Below are 18,876 nucleotides of genomic sequence, written 5' to 3' on the forward strand. Positions count from 1 at the left end.
GGCTGCTGCAGTTGGTCAGGTCGAGCTTCAGCAACATTATGTGAACAAAGAATGAGGTCAGCTGACTACCTGAATATGCTGAATGAGCAGGTTAACCATCAATGGATTTTTTTTTTTTGAGTTGTTCAGAGAGCACGAGACATCATTTTCACAGAGTCCAGATCTAAACCTCACCGACAATCCTTAGGATGTGGTGTAGAAGACTTTGCACAGTGGTCAGACTCTCCCATCATCAACAACACAATACCACAGCGAATGTGTGCTGTAATCAAAGCTACATGTGTGCGACTTTTCTTTTCGGACGGGCGGTGTAATCATGGAGCCCAGATATTTAAAACAACCTCTTGATGAACGGTGATATGTAGCTTTTCTGTGTAGGTGGGTTGAGATGACTTTTTTTTTTTAAGTTGTTTTGGATTGGAAATGTGTGTGAGATAAAGTGCACTGCAGTGCCATGAATGCAGGCAGTGCATTTGGTATTTAATGCAATCATAATACGGCCCATAATGATTTAGACGCATTGTTTATAGGTTGATAAGGCAACAAACAGAATTTCCACATCAATTATTTTGACGATTGCCAGTTATTGTGCTGTAATGTGACCCTCAGGGTTGCAGCTCGGTTCAGAGTAAATGCAGCAACTAGTGGGCGGTTTGTTTTATAAGGCAGCAATTATGACAGATGGAAGAGAAAGAAGAGAGTGCCACCTACTGACGCCAAATTCCAACTCGATTTGTTCATTTTCCTTTATAATAAAAAATGTGTGTCGCAGCTGTGTCTGTGGCTTCTTGTGCTCCTTGTAGCGGGAGCACTTTATTTGTGTTCATCATCCTCTCATGTCTGTCTCTCTCTTTCCATCTCCTTTCTTCTGCTGAGCGTTAATAACCCAGAGAGCTGTGCAGATAAAGCTCATTATGAGAAGAGTGTTGCACAAAGCGAGGAGGCAGAAGCGCACAGAGAGATTGTCAGAGGATCTTTTTATGACTAGAGAGGAGGGACGAATGGATGGTGTTTTATTTCTCAGCTTAAGCTGAGCCTCTGGGATTTCTAACTTGTATGTTTTTACTGTAAAAATCAGCTGCTTGCTTTGGAAAGAAATAGAACAAGGAGATATCCTGACAGTTTTACTGTTATTTGCTGCAGTTCCTTCCTATATGACTAAAGGATGCTCAAGCTTCTTCGGTTGTTTTAGCTGTGACGTTCCTCTGTTTATCCACAAGAGAGAGCTAGAGGCATGCATTAGCTTTCCTACTGAATGCATACTCTGCAGGCATCAAGAAATAACTTTGTAAACTCTCAAGTGGAATCATTTCCGATGTATTTTTATCTACTTGCGTGTTTAAGGAATACAAAACAGATCCTGAGTTGAGCTGACTGATAAAAGCTGAGGATTGTTAAGATTATAAATCTCTAAACAGTTGTTTTTTTTTCTTAGATTAGTGTGTGTGACAGTGCTTTAATGAGAAAACAGAATATTTTACAGGGAAAAAGACATTTTAGTATCATTTATTTGTGTTTTGAGGAAAGATAAAGTGGAAAAAACTCATGATGCTCGTCTTGCTTGTCCCTCTCTGTAACCATGATGCTTCATGTCTTCTTTTCAGTGTTTCATTTGCTTCATTTCTTCAACTCCACTCAGGAACATTTCCTGTTTTATGACGCAGTCTTTCACCTGAGTCATGACTCTTCTCATTTCCATCCACAGGAAACTTTTATGCTGATTTTTTCCACTTTTTCCCGCAGACCAGTCATTATATCATCAGACTGCAAATAGTTGGTATATTTTAAACCACAGTATTGCAACAGATTATTATTTTACTAAGTACTCTTCGTTCTAGCGGCTTTTCTCTGTGAAGTTTGCATGTTCTCTCCGTGTATGCATGGGTTCTCTCCTCCCACTATCCAAAGACATGCATGTGAGGTTAACTGGTTATTCTAAATTGTCTCTAGGAGTGAATGTAAGTGTGAATGATTGTTTGTCTGTCTGTGCTGACCCTGTGAGGGAATGGTGACATGTCCAGGGTGATAAGAAAATTGATGGATGGACACTTAAGTCTGGGGAATGACTTGTGTGTCAAAGCTGGAATATAGAAAATAATTTGCAGCAATTTTTAGAAAATCTAAAAAATCTGACTGTTGTATGTTATCATGTATTAAATAACAATAATATATGTTTTACACAGTAAAATAATGTTTATTATAAATTTAATATACATGCTAAATACTTGTCTGCTGTTTTCATGTAAACAAATCAAAGCAATAAAAGGATTTATGTCCGTAAGATATCTGAAAGTGTTAGAAAAGATGCAGAGCAAAATGATCTTTTAATCAATTGTTCAGTTTAATATTTTAACAAGTAAAACGTCTCTGTTACATCCAAATTTATAAGTAAGTTTTTTTTTTTTTTTATTAATCTTATCAGTCAGATTATTCTAAGCTTTTGCCAGCCTGTTTACCAAATTAATAAAAGAAGTAAAAACAAAAACAAAAACCAGAGAGAATTAAAAACAGGAAAACATAGACTTTCTACACAATGCTGTCTGGAACCTCTGAAACTGGCGTTCTCAGCTAATAATTCTTTTTTTTTTCTTTGCAGGGATTTGAAGACCCCAAGGACAAGTAAGTAAAAATACTTTTATAAATTTTACAATACATTTCATTAAAAAAAAAATCCTGTTCCGAATCCTATAAAAAGTACAAAAAACGTGATGTTTGGTGGATGTAAACACATGAGATACTAACCGGTTTACCTAACATAGTAGATGCAGTAACATGAAGGGATTGTGTTGGTGTGTGGTTGCCAGGCAACAAGAGGAATCCTGTACTGTGCATTTGGTCCGTTATCTCTCAAGCAACTTCTAATCCGTCCTGAAAACATTCCTGGTTCAAAACATCTTGGTATTCTTCTATACATATTCTACACTTTATGATTCCGCTGAAGGAACGTCAGTCCAGCTGAATTTATCCGCTCTTATTAAGCGCTTTGTATCATTATTTAAAAAAAAAAAAAAAAAAAGCTAAACAAATAATTTTGAAACTATTTATTCTCTTTTGGTCTTGTTTCTTTTGCTTTATCTTCTGTTGTTTTCTGCTTGGAATTCAGATTTTTTTTTTTTTTTTTTTTTTTTTACATAAATTTTAATACTAGAAATTCTTCTTTATATAAACACAAAGGTTTCAAAGGGGGGGGGGTCTGTCTTAATGCTGTGATGCAATTTCTCCCTTTTAATGTTATTCTTTTTATTTATATTAAAATACTTTGACTTCAGTTTTTTGGGTTGGTGCAGCCCTGAATTCAGCACCAGTCATTTTCCGTCCTCATATTGCTTTTACTTATTTAAGGTTCCTATGGAAGGTATGATGAAGATGAGTCACAGGAGAGCTATAAACCCCCTAAATGTTAGTATTTTTTAAGATCCTAACAAAGTTATTTTAAATTTTCAGTAATTTGCTGAACTCCTAATTCCAACAGGATGTATTTCTGAGGCTGCTGCCATCAGGCTGAGATGTTCTTTAGTGGTGGAATGAAAAAGCCGTTTCATCCAGAATATGAAATGATAGAAGGAAAAGATGTTTATCTCAAAGGCTCTCCGTGATCAAAGAATGGATCTTTTCTTTATAGAGGAGTCATCCTCTACTTTTCCTCCCAAACTGTTCTGGATCAACGAGTTTGTTCTGACATCACACGCAGACAGACCGTGCAGCCCCGCTGAGAAGTCTTTGCTCAGGGCTGCAGCACAGATCTTCCTTCTCATGCACACTGGTGGGATTCGGAGCTGAGAAGAAGGGAGTGCATGCTGGGTTATTTCCTAAGTTCTATTAAGAAACATCTTTAGATGCAATAGTCTTCTTAAAATAATTTTGGATCAATATCAGAATGGAAACAGTGACATTAGGGAGACAAATGCAACAGGTTTTCCTCCCTGTTATCTTTAAGTTGGCATAAAGTAGCTATAAAAGTCTGGTTTGTTTCAAATGTACATATTTCTAGTAGAAGTATAACCTTGGTAATAACACTTACTTTAAAAAAAAAAAACACAACAACAGAGTTTTCTCTGACTAGACAGTCTAAGGGTCCTGCGCAGCATGCGTCCATCTTTCCTCGTAAGCACTAGTGGGAGATAAATTACTTTTTAGCAGCCAGAGCAAATGCCAACCACCATTCTGCACCATTTAAAGTCAAAATATAGATGTGGGAGAAAACAGATTGAGGACTTTCAAAGCTGATTGAGAATGACATAAGTCATCAAAGATTTTACAGGAAATTCCAAACCAAAACTACCAACATTACCAAAAACCCCAACTTTTTTTTACATTATTTAGCCAAGTAAAGATGTGTAGGATGCACAAATCACAGCATGCTGCATGTTAAAGCACTGCTCCAGCAAATCTAAGTCAAGCTGGACTTGATGTCAAAACATTTAAATAGTCCAACATTCAGAAATGTTTGCTTTCATTTTTCTTTCTTGCAACCAGGCTAGAAACTCTCTGCGTTTTCTGATTTCCACGTCAAATCTACAAGAATTCCTTTTTGATTGAACACGGCTTGAATGTGTAAAATGTTTTTTTTCCCCCAGGGATTTAAACTCCATTCCCCAATCTTAGCCACAATTTGCATTTGCATGAATTTTTTGTATGTTGTCTTCCTGCAACCTCTTTTCAGTTCCCTTAATAATATGCCAAATCAGTGGCAATAAGACAGTAACAGCCTACAGACCAGAGTAATCACCACTGTGAGCGTGGTAGCCCGGCATCTTCATCAGCTGATTAGGTCTTGTCAACATGCACAGATAATTTGAATCAGTTTAAGTGACACTTTGCAGATTCTGTGATTAGGCCTCGAAGAACTACCTCATCAGTCTTTCGTTCTGGAGGAGAGATGTGATCATTTAGATCAGTTTGTTCTTTGGAAATGACTGAGGTTGTCTTTTACTTGAGCTCAGCACAACAAGTCAAGATGACTTCTGTCACAGTATCCTCGGTGCATGGAAAGCCTTTTCCGGTCATGCTATGAAGTACATGTCAATCGATCTCATCTTGTTTTATTCAGGCATTTTATTTTCAGAAACACACAGGAAAACCTAAACCCAGAAGACGAGGTGGACGAGTTTCTGGGTCGGGCCATCGACGCGCGCAGCATTGACCGCCTGCGCTCCGAACACGTCAAGAAGTTCCTGCTCACCTTCCGAGAGCCTGACCTGGAGAAAAAGGTTAGCGCGCACACGTACGCACTGCCAGTACAGCAGCAAATTATTGGTCGTGACAAGCAATCTTCTCTATGTAAAAAGCTTTCCCGCTTCCCGTCTGCGGAGGAAAACTGTCAGAGCGGAGGGTAGCGCAGAAAGGGAGGAACTTAAGCTGGAAAGTGGAAAAATTTCTCTGAAAGAAAGAAGAAGTAAACTGTTTCCGACAGTGAAGGATGGGCTGAGATGAGAAGTTAGATGTGAAGCTTTTCCTAAAGCTTTTTAGGATAAAAGGAAAGAGTTTTTTTGAGGTTTTTCCTCACAGCTTTTAGTAAAGGATCAGGACTTTTACGAGTTTGCTGGGTCCCATATCAGTTTTCATGCAAATCTCCATGATCCCATTTGATTTTTGACCTTTTATTTAACACTTTTGTGAAATGTGGCTCCCAGCTGCTGATTTAGCCTCCATCAAATCAGAAGCAAAACACAATGCTGCTGTCGATAAACATAAATTAAACAGAACCTATTATTAAGTTATTTTTAACCATATACTTATTTAAGAGCATTAAAAAATCTATTTTTATCTCCCATACACATGAAGAGCATTAATAGAAATATTATTGATTGAATTCATTCATGTCTTATAGCTGGCACTGTTTTTATTTCTGATGTTAATAAAAGTACAATACGGCCACCTTGCTGCATGTGTACGGTGTGCTGAAATGCAGATTCTCCTCTGGTAGCAGTATTTCTGTTTAATAGCTTCAGCACTTTTCTTTCCATTTGCATTTAGAGGGAGAAAATTTACTAAAAAAAAAGAAAAAGAAAAAGTCTGGCGTCAGATGTCCAACTTGTGTCTCTTTCACTTTTCATCCACTCCTTTAGTACTCCAAGCAGGTGGACACCAGGTTTGGCGCGTATGTGGCCTGCGCCTCCCTCGTCTTTCTCTTCATCTGCTTCATCCAGATGGTCATCGTCCCACCGTGAGTCAGCGTCCTGATATAATACTGAGACTGTAGGCAACTTGAACATGCTCAGAAAACATTTCAACCTTAAAGGGATTCATTATTTATAGAGGATTTGATCAAAGATTTGTCAAATTTGGATGAAGGATGACAAAGACTTAAGACCCCTTTGCAACCCCTCTCATAACAACACATACCTTTATCACTAGAAACTCTCTTTGGGATGACGCCAGAGGTGATTACTCCTTTTGGATGTTTTAGTACTCTGAACTTTTGTCTGTTATCAGTGACAGAAAAGAGTAATGAGTAAAGTCCACACACACACACACACACACAAAGACTTAGTGAAGGGAACTTTTCAATGAGCCACAGCTTCTAAAGGCTTCATTGTCGGCAGCTTAATTATGGGAGATTAAGTGGTAAACTAACACCTCATTTGCACTAAATCAGGCCACAACTTCACTTCTTTTATTGAGAAATACTTCTCTGTTCTTTATTTTCTACTGCTATTCCCAGCTATCCCTGCAGGAAGGAATAGGAAGGATTCTTAGCTTTTTGTCAGAGTAGCATTTTTGTAACGGTCATAACAAAAAAGTCGAAGTATGAAAATCAGACCGTTGAGCACCTGGCGGTGGTTACACACTCGAAGCAGGAAGCAATATCCAGGTGAGGAGTTATTCTATCTGCTCCTGTGTCTGGCGCAGCTACTTGGAGCGTTCATCGACCTGGACGTGTTTTAGCGTTGGAGTGGCTAATGGCTAGCTACACACTGACTTGATCAAATTCACAAATATTTGATTTCTGTTTTTACCTTTTGTTTCTTGCCAAACAGGCAATCAGCCATGAGGTTGGAGAGTGTGTCCTTGTGTGTGTTTTGAGCATGGCAAACATTTCCTCAGGCTAATCAGATTTTTTCCAAGCTTGTGTATTTTCTTATCAATGATGAGAAATGATGCTCTCTAAAATCTTTTAACATACAAGCCTTTCTGTGTAAAACAGACTTCTGAACAGCATAAACTGGGACTGAATCTGGATCATTTAACAGAACAGGACTACTTATAACTTAGTGATATCATCAGCATCCCCTTTGAGAAGCGCATCTTCCGTCAGGTTATGTTTATCTGTCTGTTAACGTTAGGCAAAAACCGCTGGGGGGGTGATCTGGAAGGAATTTGGAGACGAGGATTCTTTCGCAATATGGCTGCTTGATGGAGGTCTTTGTTCTTCGAGCACTTTTCTAGATTCCTTTGTCTTTTTCCTCCAGTGACCTTTTTCATTTCTACTGGACTAAATGGGCCTCCTTAGGGAAACCCATTCATTTCAATCCATGCTGAACAAAATTCAAAACACTCTGGCACATATTCACTAGACATCAAGTCATAAATTTCACCCTCAGGCGCTGGTGAAACCTTGGAGTCTGCGGTTTCCATAGCGCCAGGATGGGGAGACCCTGGCAAATGTCTTTGCCGGAGTCCAGGTAGTCAGTCCACCTGGCCGCGCTGCCTCTAAATTCAGTCTGTCAAGTTATATCTGCTTTTTCTGCCAGCATAAAGTTAGTTATTCTTGCACATAGTTGTCTTTAAACATCCTAAGCTTTTTACCATACAGACTGTTTTGTTAGTAGAAATGTGAAACATGCATCACATTCCTCATTCTTGTCTGCAGGCAGACTAATAGTTAGCATGAAAGAGGCTAACGTTTAGCATCTCTGTACTGGTGACCTTCTAGTTAAGAAGCTTCTTCTGCTGTGTCTACTTGCAGAGGAGTAGACGCCAGCTTCCGCTGTTCAGTGGCCTTATGTTTGGCCCTTTTACTGTCTGTAGGCTCCACAGGTATGGCTTGATGTTATGAATTTCCCAAAAGTTTTTAAGTTTGTTGCTATGGTAACTGTTTTTTCTTTTTGTTTTATTTACAAGTTTCTAGTTAAGTAATATTTATCTGTTTTACTGCCATTTAGCTGTCCAACATTACCCACATCATGCAGTCTGAGCTCTGGTAGCACAGGTATTTCTCCTGCTTTGCTTCAGCACCGACCAGTAAACTTTGTACAACTGCTGTAAGGTAATGATTAAACCTTTTTAAAGAGCTGCTTTATTCTAATTTTCCTTTTAGGGCCAGCTAGGGCAAACCTCCATGTTGTAGCAAAGTGATGAAGTACCCCACGGCTCAGCCAGACAAATCCTGAAGGTTTCTCATTGGTTGCAAAATGTTGTGCTCTAATGTGTGATGTGTCTCTAAGCCTGCAGGGTTGGCGTTGTAAAGCGTGGCGGTCTGAAGATGCCACTATCACTCGACATTTCAGAAAAACACAACAGGAAATATAAAATATACAGCACAGCTGCTTTTCTCAGGATTAAACAACAAAATCCAGACCTCACCACTTCTGCCGCTGAACTCAGACCACACTGAAAAAGGCTCAGGCGGACTTTGTACTGAATCCCACTTCTCTTCTTTTTTCCTGCTAATGTCTTTGTATTGATCTTCTTTATTCTGTCTCTTTATTAACCTCTCTACTCGACCCTCCTACAGCGTCTCCTCACCACTTCCTTCATTTAATCAGTCATCCTTAATCATTTTTGCCTTTTTTTCCCACTTTTTCTCCTCTGGTTCACTTACCTTGCTGCTGCTTCATTTCTCTCTCACACACAAGATTTTCTTCCACTGAATCACACCCACACAAGGCCACAGAGAGTATAAAGAGAAGCAGAGGATTCCTGCAGCAGGGCATCTTAAGCAACGGCAAAGATAGAAAGCAAACAGAAAACCCAAAGTTTTTGTTATTAATCGCATCCCATTTCTTTGTTGTTTGCAGCTCCAGATTGATGATCGGCTTCTTCATCACCTGTTTCATCATCCTCATGGCTGTGATGTTCATCTCGGCTGTCTACTATTGTTTTGGGGTGAGGAAATGCAACTGTTATTAATTACATTAATATCATTAAAATGAAGCATAACATAAAGAAAATAAAGTAAAACTAAATGTAAAATAAATAAAAAATAAATGCATTTTTATTTTGGGCACATCTCATTCAAATAAAACCTTCATCACCTCAGATTTACCGGTATGAGAGCCGACCTTCTCTTATTGGTCCTTGGATTCAGGTTATTATTACATATAGATAGAACTTCTTTATCAAATTGAAATTTTATCCTGCAGCTAGATAGCCGTCAGCTGGAATGTCAAAAGATCAACATATTGCTCTGCTGTTTGGTTTGTAACGATACTTAGAATTTAAATGATCAGTAATGTGACTGAATTTCTATTATTATTATTATTGATATTATTATTATTTTAAATAAGTCATCTTACCATCAGTTACAGATATTTGTAGCTCAGTTTTCATTTAAGGTTAATTACAGAAAGCTTTATGGTCACGGCTGCTCTATCATTAATATACTCATGATGTATGACATGAGAATAACTGAGAATTTAAAGTAAAGTAGTACCTCTCAGGTCAATACTAACAAAGTATTTCAGTGCAAAACTTGCAGCAAGTGAGACTTACAGTTATGTAACGGCTATCTGTAATTTCTTCTCCAACACAATCCCACAATATGCAGAATCAAAGGCAATAAAAACAAAGATGTTGGCAGCTGTGTCACTGTCCTGCGTCCTGGCAAAGCTTGACTAACATCTGAAGCGCAAAGCACCTCTAAGTTCTCTAATGATCTAAAATCACCTAAAAGATAAAGTGGTGCTTTAAATTCTATCTTAGCTTCATTAAGATGTATACGACAAAACTTTATTAACACTGAAATTAAACAACAAAATGTTTTAGTTAAAATTCTAGAGGGTCTTTTTTTCTTTTATAAAGAGACATAAATTATGGGCCACTTTAGCAGAATATCAGTTCATGCAGTTAATAAAAAGTCTATATAAAATATCAGGTTAGGCAGAATAACAATCGTTGTGATTGGGTTGGACCTTCACATCTTTCCAGTAATTTAAACCCTGTAGAATTAGTTTGATATAATTTGTGACTTTAAGGCGCGGCAAGGCTTAATAAAACTTGTAAGTTTTGGCACTGGACAAATTAGTAAAAGTTCCAATGAGAAACGATGATTAGTCAACAAGAGAGAGAGAGTAATAAAAAAAATAATAAAAAAAAGAATATAATATGACGGATCATATTTCCGCCCCCACTAGACAAGTAATAATAATAGTAATAATTATTGGTGGCTGATGAAGAGACCACAGTCTTTTGCATGTATCAAAATATGATAATTTAATATTATGAAGTATGCAGCCATTGTTCCAACACCACTTTGAGATTTTTCATACTGAACACAAAGAGAAGCCTGTTGGGTACTTTAGATATAAACCCCCCAACTATCAAATGAAGCAGAGTTGTTTCAGTAAAGCAGCTCCGTGTCATAGAAAACTCTGCTCACCTGAAGGAGTTTGCAGATTCCTGGTTTAAAATGTTTCACACTCAAGCAGAAGAACGATAATAATGACAGTTTCAGTGTTTTCTTCTGTTGTCAGGCTGCAGAAATAGATTGATAAAGTTTACAGCAGAGTTTACACAGTTATTAATTTCCATTTCAGCTGTGTAAACTGTGTTTTATCAACCAGCATAGGGCTGCTGCGTAAATCTTTTAATGATTAATAATTTATCAGCTCATGTTTCCTTTTGCATATTTTTGCTGTCAAAATGATAAGCTCACTAAATCATCTTTCCTCTTACTTTGTGTAAAATGTTTCTCAGTGAATTGTGTTGCAAACCTTAAATCCTTTCCATCACTGCAGCTGATGAGTCATAAGGTGCAGAAAAGATCTGAAAAGGAATAAAAATGAGCTGCCGCATTTTTATATCGATGAATCACGTCTCTGTCTTGAATCCCCCCCCCCTCCTTTTACATCTGTTAAATATATACAGAGAATATTTAATGTTGTCATTTCATTCATCAGCCCAAACCAACCTTCAGATAGTTGATAGTGTGTATCTGATTTTTTTCTTCTTTTGTCAAAAAAGACGAGCTAAATATCAAGTATCAAGTGAATCCATCTCTTCTTCTGTTCTCTCAGCTCTTCCCAGCCCCCCTGCAGACTCTGTCAAAGAGGATAGTCCAGTCCAGACTCAACAGCACTTTGGTTGGTGTCTTCACCATCATCGTCGTCTTTCTCTCTGCTTTCATCAACATTGTAAGTTAATGAAAAGGCTTGAAAAGCTGATATGATGTGGACAACTGACAATTAAATCGATGATGAAAGTACGAAGGATTTGTATATGAATTTAAATACTATTTTCTCCTCTGGTTTCTACTCACTGCTGTTCTGCTCGGTTTAGTTCACCTGCAGCAGTCACGACCTGCGTAGCTGCATCAAGTCAGAGCTCAACATCAGCCTCGACCGTGTGAATGCTTGCCATGCTTTTTTCCTCAACTACAGCCTGGACACAGAACTTCAGCCGTGTGGAGAGGATGGACTCATCTGTAGCTTTCCTGAGGTATCGCTCTGCTAATTCTCTGCATGCACGAGTTTCTGCTTTTTTTTACTTTTCATACAGCAGCTGCAATGCTGGGAAACGCTGTTAAATGCAAGCAAAAAGAGGGAATATGAGCATGAAAAGATGTCAAAATAAAATGACATTATTTTTTTGTGCATTATTTATTAACAAGCGTGCTTTAAAGGTGGAGAGTGTGTACGATTTTCAATATTTTAAAAAAAAAACTAACTAAAAAATAATTGCAATCATAATTATAGTTTTTTAAAAACATGTAGGTTCTATCCATATTTGATGCGTTATTAAATTACAAGTTTAATTAATAACAAAGACCCTTCTTAAATGTTTGCCTACCAGTAAAAAAAAAAGAAGTGCTTTTTGTCATTTGTCATTAATTAAACTTGTAATTTAAAAAAAAACTATCTAATTATGATTGTAGTTATTTTATTAGTTAATTTATTTTGAAAATATTGAAAATCTTACATACTCCACCTTTAAGGATAAATTATTAAGTCAAATTACCAGTTCTCATAGTTTTATATGGAGAAAACAAAGTTTGTATAAAGTGTCTCTACAACAAGCCTCGTTGTTTCTAGAATAACGCTTCATCCTTACTAGTGAAGTAGCACTGAAGCAGTTAGTTATTCCAGGATTTCTTTGTGAATTTTCCTCATTTTACAAGCAGAACGAAGCGAGAGCTAACTGCAGTTTTAAAGCGCAGCGTTTGGTCTCGAACAGTTGTGATAAACTTACCAGCTGAATGGTGGAAAGATGTTTCATAACTTCTGCAGATGTTCCCTTAGCAGATGAAGAAGTCTGACTACCAGAGGTAAAAAGAGACCAACCTTTCTGCATGTCTTCCCCTCAGTACTTCTCATCCTGTGTGCTGCTGAGCCTGCTGGCCTGCTCCGTCTTCCTGCAGGTCAGCAGCATCGGCAAACTCTTCCTCATGCTCTTCATCGAGCTGCTCTACCTGCTCATCATGGAGGTGCCTAAAGTCAGCCTCTTTGACAACCAGGATCTGCTGGTCATGGCTAACGCCATCAACTCTGTGTGAGTTTCTTCATAACTGCTGTGTGTTTTTTATCGCCTGTAAATCTTTGACAGCGTCCAGGTTGTGACTACTGATCACCTCCTCTCTGTTCCTCCCCTAACAGCGAGCACATTAATGGCACAAGGTGAGACTGACAGCAGCTTCGCAGCGGAGGCTCGAAGCACCGACTCTCCATCATCTGCTAAACTAACAGCATCATCATTACTGAGCTTACACAAGCGTAATTATACTGACGTGCTGGCGGCAATGAACCGAGAGCAGCTCAGCCTGTCTGAGCATCTTTACTCCGGCACCGTCTAGAATTTTATTCAACACTTGTACGCACAGGTTGTTGTAACTCAGTATGAAGTATTAAAGCAGTTAATGTGTGTGTGTGTGTGTGTGTGTGTGTGTGTGTGTGTGCTGATCTCCAGCTGCGTGATGGACAGCAAGGTTCCTCTGAAGATCATGACCCCGGTGGTGATCACTGTCTTCGTTCTTGCCCTCTACCTTCACGCTCAGCAGGTGGAGTCAACAGCCAGGCTGGACTTCCTCTGGAAACTGCAGGTCAGTGTGTGTACGTGTGTGTGTGTGTGTGTGGACTGTTGGGATTTGACTGAACCTTTACTGTTTCTTTTTACATATTCATACAAACTGCAAAAGAGGGAAAAAAAAAATGTCGAAACGGAGTTGTTGCGTCTTCGTGGTGCATTTTTCTCATCCTGAAGCCTTACTCGGCGCCCCCACCCCTGCACGGCAGCGAGGTCTGGCAACATTTCCAAACTGGTTGTCAAGCACAGTTCAGAACAGCTGAAGGATGTCTTTACAGACATCTTCAATGTTTTACTCGGGCAGGAAGCCATGCCAGCCCGCTTCAGGAAAAGCCACCATCATCCCCGCCGGGTGATTGACTCGTCTTCTGGGGTTTGCTCCAATCCTACAGGAGTCTTGGGGACTGGGAAAACAGCATTTCAACTTTTTTTTTTTATTTATGTACTCTGATGTATAAAAAAATGACAAACCCTTTCTGATTCCCCGTTAGTCGGTCCTAGACTCTGGAATACTCTTCCCCTCCATGTCCGAGCTGCTCCCACAGTGGAGCTTTAAGTCTGGTCTAAAGGCCCGGTGTTGTGTGCTTCTCTGTGTCTTTTACTTGTTTTATTTTCATTTTTAGTTATTTTATTGGGTATTTATTTATTTATTGTTTTACCTGTTCTTATTATTTTAACAACATTATTATTTCATTTTATTTCTATTTTGTGATATTCAGCTCAGTGCAGCACTTTGGCGACGTTCTGTTTTTAATATGTACATTTTATTTATAAATAAAGTGGATTGGATTGATTTTGTGCCCACCGTTGTTGGGTTTTTCTTATGAACAGCAGAAGCTGTTTGTCATAAAGCGTTTGGGTGGATGTTCAGATCTTTAATCAAGACGCAGTGAAGCAAGATGACGGAAAACAAAAACTTCCAAAATTTTGTCCCCATCCTTTTTAAAATATAGAAAAACCACAGGTGTCGATCAGTCATACGCGTTCATCTTCAAAAAGTTTTGATTATTAAGATTAAATATCAGTCCTCCCTAATTTTACTGTCCATCTTCAACTCCTCACCAGGCCACAGAGGAGAAGGAGGAGATGGAGGAGCTGCAGGCCTACAACCGCCGCTTGCTCCACAACATCCTGCCCAAAGATGTGGCCGCTCACTTCCTGCAGCGCGAGCGTCGGAACGACGAGCTCTATTACCAGTCCTGCGAGTGTGTCGCAGTCATGTTCGCCTCCATTAGCAACTTCTCCGAGTTCTACGTAGAGTTGGAGGCCAACAACGAGGGAGTGGAGTGTCTGCGACTGCTCAATGAAATCATCGCAGACTTTGATGAGGTGAAGATGCCAATCTGTTTGTGAAATGAGGAGCTTTGTGTTGTTGTCAGGGAGACGTTGCAGGTTGTAAAAGTTTAGTTATATGCATTAGGTACGTATTGATGTATGTAGATCCAAAGCTCATTCTAATCAATGATGAAAACAAAAAGCTGGCTTGTCAACATTACATATCAATGTTCAACAAATTTTAATTCATTTAAATACTAGAAAACATGGATTTATATGTTTGTTTTGCTTAAATCTTTACACTTTCTATCATTTTGTTCACTGCTCATTAAAGTCTGTGTAAATTGGAGGTTTGTTAAAATTAGGTCCGGCGGAAACCCAGCAGAGAAATAACGTCTCCTCTGCTGCTGTCATCAGATCATTAGCGAGGATCAGTTCCGCCAGCTGGAGAAGATCAAGACCATCGGCTCCACCTACATGGCGGCCTCTGGTCTCAATGACTCCACCTACGACAAGGTCGGACGCTCACACATTCGAGCTCTGGCCGACTACGCCATGAGGATGATGGACCAGATGAAATACATCAATGAACACTCCTTTAATAACTTTAAGATGAAAATAGGTGAGCAGCAGAAAATGCATAAGGGGTTAACAATGAGGGGGGGGTGTTATTGACTGACTGAAATTCTTGAAGAAAAATGGTTACACTTACAGCAAGCTTGATTCTTAGCATTTTCTTCAAAGTGTAAAAAAAACATAATAATAATAATTTAAACAAGTGACGACTAAATGCTTCATATTCATTTCTGCATCATTTTACCTCAATCTCTTCTCTTAGGTCTGAACATTGGCCCGGTGGTTGCCGGGGTGATCGGGGCCAGGAAACCTCAGTACGACATCTGGGGGAACACGGTAAATGTAGCGAGTCGAATGGACAGCACGGGCGTTCCGGAGAGGATCCAGGTAGCATGAATGTCATCGTCGTCGTTCTGCACATCAGCTCTAAAAGCTTTAAACGTTCTGTTTAAAGCCTGTTTGGAGTTTCCGAATGTTTTGGTGAAAAACTAAGAAGCTGTAAAAGTGCAAAACCCAACAAAGTGAAGTTAAAGGAGCCAAATATATATTTTCTATCACATAAAGTCGCCCTCAAGTGTATTCATACCTTCCCATTAAAGAGAGGAAAAAAACAGCTGCCGGTGAAATAAAATGAAATTAACAAAATAAATAAAAATTTGATAAATCATTACATTATTTTCTAATTCTGGTTCAATAGAAATATTTTTTTTTTAAAAGCAAACAAATAGAATGAAATGACATCCGATTCATCCTGTGATGTTTCCACCCCAGTAAGGTGTTTCTGTTCCTGTGTCAGACTTCTGCACCTTTTAACACATATTTTCTTCCTCTGTTCATATAAAAAAAAAGTTTTAATTTGTCCAGGACCGATTTGTTTGTTTTGTTTTGTTTATTCTTCAACTCAATTAAATGAAAAAACAGTGTATTATATGACTATATTATAATTTAGCCAATTTATAGTTATTGTTGACTGTTGCATATTCAGCCGTTTCCTTAATGAGAGGTATGGATACGTTTGAGGACGACTGTGTATCTCAGTGAAGTGTTTAAAGTACTTATACGATCTGATCTGAACCAATTCTATCAATATATTTGGCCCCAAAATAAACAAAAACCATAAAATCTGAAAGAGTGCATTATTTATCCTGGAAAGAACCGCTTTTCTGCACTTCAGAGTAAAGTTTGTTGTTTTTTTTCCCCAGCATGATCAGATCACACCAGTGTGCTCATTGATCCCTGAAAGTTAAACATACTTACATTTTTCAGGTGATTAAACATAAAGTATCAGATTTTACATTTTGAATTTCCTTGTTAGAAATATAAAAATGTTTAACAAACATTTTTGGTTCAATCATTTCTTATTTTACTTAAACTTCTGTGCCGACATCAACAGCAAAGGAAAAAAAATGCTTCATCTTCCCACTGCTGACATGCAGCAAGTTCAGCATCAACTTAACCTGAAGTGAAGCAGAGATGCAGATGGGAGGAGGCTGGATACTTTCCCCTGTAAACATGCCCACTCAATGTCACATTTTCAGAAAGAACCCAAAGCAAAATGTCAGGCTTGTGGGTTTTTTTTTTATGCTGTCAGTGACTTCAGACACCTAAATGTTTGCTGTCAAGCACAGACGTTTGGTTTCATCAAGGCACTACTCACTACAAGTTCTTCCTAAGCTCATGTAAAATGGTGAACATGCAGCGAAACAAACCTTCCTGCTCACATGTCCGTCTCTTCCTGCAGGTGACCACAGACCTTTACCAGGTGCTGAGTTCCTATAACTACACGATGGAGTACAGAGGCGTGGTCACAGTCAAGGGCAAAGGCGAGATGATGACCTACTTCCTCACTGGCGGACCATCCAGCAGTTAACCTTTACTAAGTGATGAACAGACACGTGGGAGGGTTAAGCGCCGTTTGATCTAAACAAGCTGGCTTATGATGAACTGAGATGGAAGTTTCTCCGCGGTGAGAAGAAACTTCATTCTTAAAGCTGATGCCACCGCAGGTTAAAGGATTCATCCGCCTGTGGAGAAGTCCCTTCACGACACGAGGGCGTGCCTGCTTGAATCTGCCTTTTAGACCAAAGATGTCCAATCAGAACATAGACGGGTTTGGCCAGCTAGGTCCTGGAGGAAAAAGAAACTCGATGAGCCTCGATCTGCCGGCTTTTCTCAAGGGTTCCCAGACAAACCTGCCGGTAGACATAAGCTCCGACACCTCCTGTCTCTCTCTCTCTCTCTCTCTCTGCCTTTCTCCTGCTGACTTACATACACCATGTACATGTGAAACCCAGAAAGTTTTATGTGTATGTATCTGATTTTTGTGTACCGTTTGTACAAAAAAAAAACAAACAACAAACATTTGTCCATGTTGTGGTACAGGCGCAAATTTCTGAAATGTGGACACCAAGCCAGCACTGCAGCACTCTCCGTCCATGTATCAATATTTAATTAAGTCATTGATTAACAGACGAATAGAGTCACAGCAAGTTATGTCTCATCACACGAGATTTGTCTCATGAATGAGGGGGGCCTTCCTTATTGCATGGAGTTTTTTTTCTTCTTTCTTTTAGAGAGAGAACACTGCACAGTGTTGACAGAAAGCTTCCCATCAGACGTGCTGAATCACAACCTCACACAGTAGTATTGACAGCATATATTCACACTCGCCACACACACAGGATGTCAGTGAAGAGCTTTTTCTAGTCTTAAAAGAATTTTGTATTTTGACTTCAGAACGTCAACCCTATAAGATATTTTAAGATTCTATATTTTGTACATTCATATATCAGAGAGTTATCTATAAACTCTGGTGTGGACGTACTGTACAAGTCCTCTCTGTTGTTGCCTGATCTGAGCATCACACAACCTCCGATTGTTTTTAGTGTCAGCAAATCAACACTCCAGAGTTCCTGGTTTTTTTTCCTTTCTTCTTTCCATAATGCTCTTTTTTTCCACTGAAAGGGGCATATATATATATTTTTATTTTTCTCTGCAGGAAGTCACCTGTTGGCTGATTAGATGCCACTGATGATCTACCTTTTTTTTTGTGAGTTTCAATCTCATGGCAAAGAGGAAAAGTCATCCCGAGCAGAGCTGCAATTTCAGCAACAGACTAGAGGACTGAAATGCATCAGACTTGGTGCTCAAAAGCCATTTTGCACTCCAGTGCTTTCAGCCGTCCACCACTTCGTGCACTGCTTCCACGGCCCCCTCCTCTTCTTTGCTAAATCAGATGGTACGACCCAATGAATGTCCAACTATCTCCAATGAGGCCTTTGATACGGACTCTGTGGTGACAGCAGTGATGATGCTCATCCTGTGGACAAAGACGGATGAGCACATGGAAAATGTGCACTTTGCTCTCAAGTTCTTTTCTTTTCAACAAGGTCTATTTGTTTCAGTATTACAAACATTACTTGGCATGTTAACTGACTTGGCCTGGCAAACACTTGAGTGATACTACCAAACACTACATCTGGTTATGAGTCGCTTGACTGAGTCACAGGGTACATTTCTGAAAAAAATTGTCTGGACACTGTCAGGATTTCACCTGGAACGACAAATCTCTCAGCTGGAGCTTTAAACAAGAACAGCATCGTTTAAAAATGACTCAAAATCTCATGGAAAGACCAAAATGAGCCCGATCAGTCCCCCAACGGCAGGGTCCTACTTGAAATAAACCAAAGCAAGCCTAGTTTAATTCAGTTTCTTTTTTTAATAGAGGGATTTTAAACGTTATAATAAAGGTAATTGAACACTGAAAGATGATTAAAGCTGACAGAGAAACACTACAGCTGCAATTAACCCAAACCACAACCCTGCTGCTGCTCAGTGATTTTCTTT

General features: G+C 39.0%; 1 protein-coding gene across 1 annotated transcript in view; it reads left to right on the forward strand.

Annotated features, from left to right (window-relative positions):
• The window catches only part of adcy5 (adenylate cyclase 5), a gene marked incomplete at both ends in the record, with an annotated part of 103,065 nt that extends 86,165 nt beyond the window's left edge, over window positions 1-16,900 (forward strand). The window contains 12 exons of the mRNA XM_079254480.1: window positions 2,597-2,619; window positions 5,066-5,210; window positions 6,069-6,166; window positions 8,961-9,048; window positions 11,178-11,294; window positions 11,440-11,598; window positions 12,464-12,648; window positions 13,063-13,195; window positions 14,245-14,508; window positions 14,872-15,076; window positions 15,293-15,417; window positions 16,772-16,900. Of these exons, the coding sequence (XP_079110606.1) occupies window positions 2,597-2,619; window positions 5,066-5,210; window positions 6,069-6,166; window positions 8,961-9,048; window positions 11,178-11,294; window positions 11,440-11,598; window positions 12,464-12,648; window positions 13,063-13,195; window positions 14,245-14,508; window positions 14,872-15,076; window positions 15,293-15,417; window positions 16,772-16,900 (1,671 nt within the window). The remainder of the gene's footprint in view (window positions 1-2,596; window positions 2,620-5,065; window positions 5,211-6,068; window positions 6,167-8,960; window positions 9,049-11,177; window positions 11,295-11,439; window positions 11,599-12,463; window positions 12,649-13,062; window positions 13,196-14,244; window positions 14,509-14,871; window positions 15,077-15,292; window positions 15,418-16,771) is intronic.
• Window positions 16,901-18,876: the final 1,976 nt, after the last annotated feature.

Source organism: Telmatherina bonti, assembly GCF_933228915.1.
Source record: "Telmatherina bonti genome assembly, chromosome: 15".
NCBI classification, from domain to species: Eukaryota; Metazoa; Chordata; class Actinopteri; order Atheriniformes; family Telmatherinidae; genus Telmatherina; species Telmatherina bonti.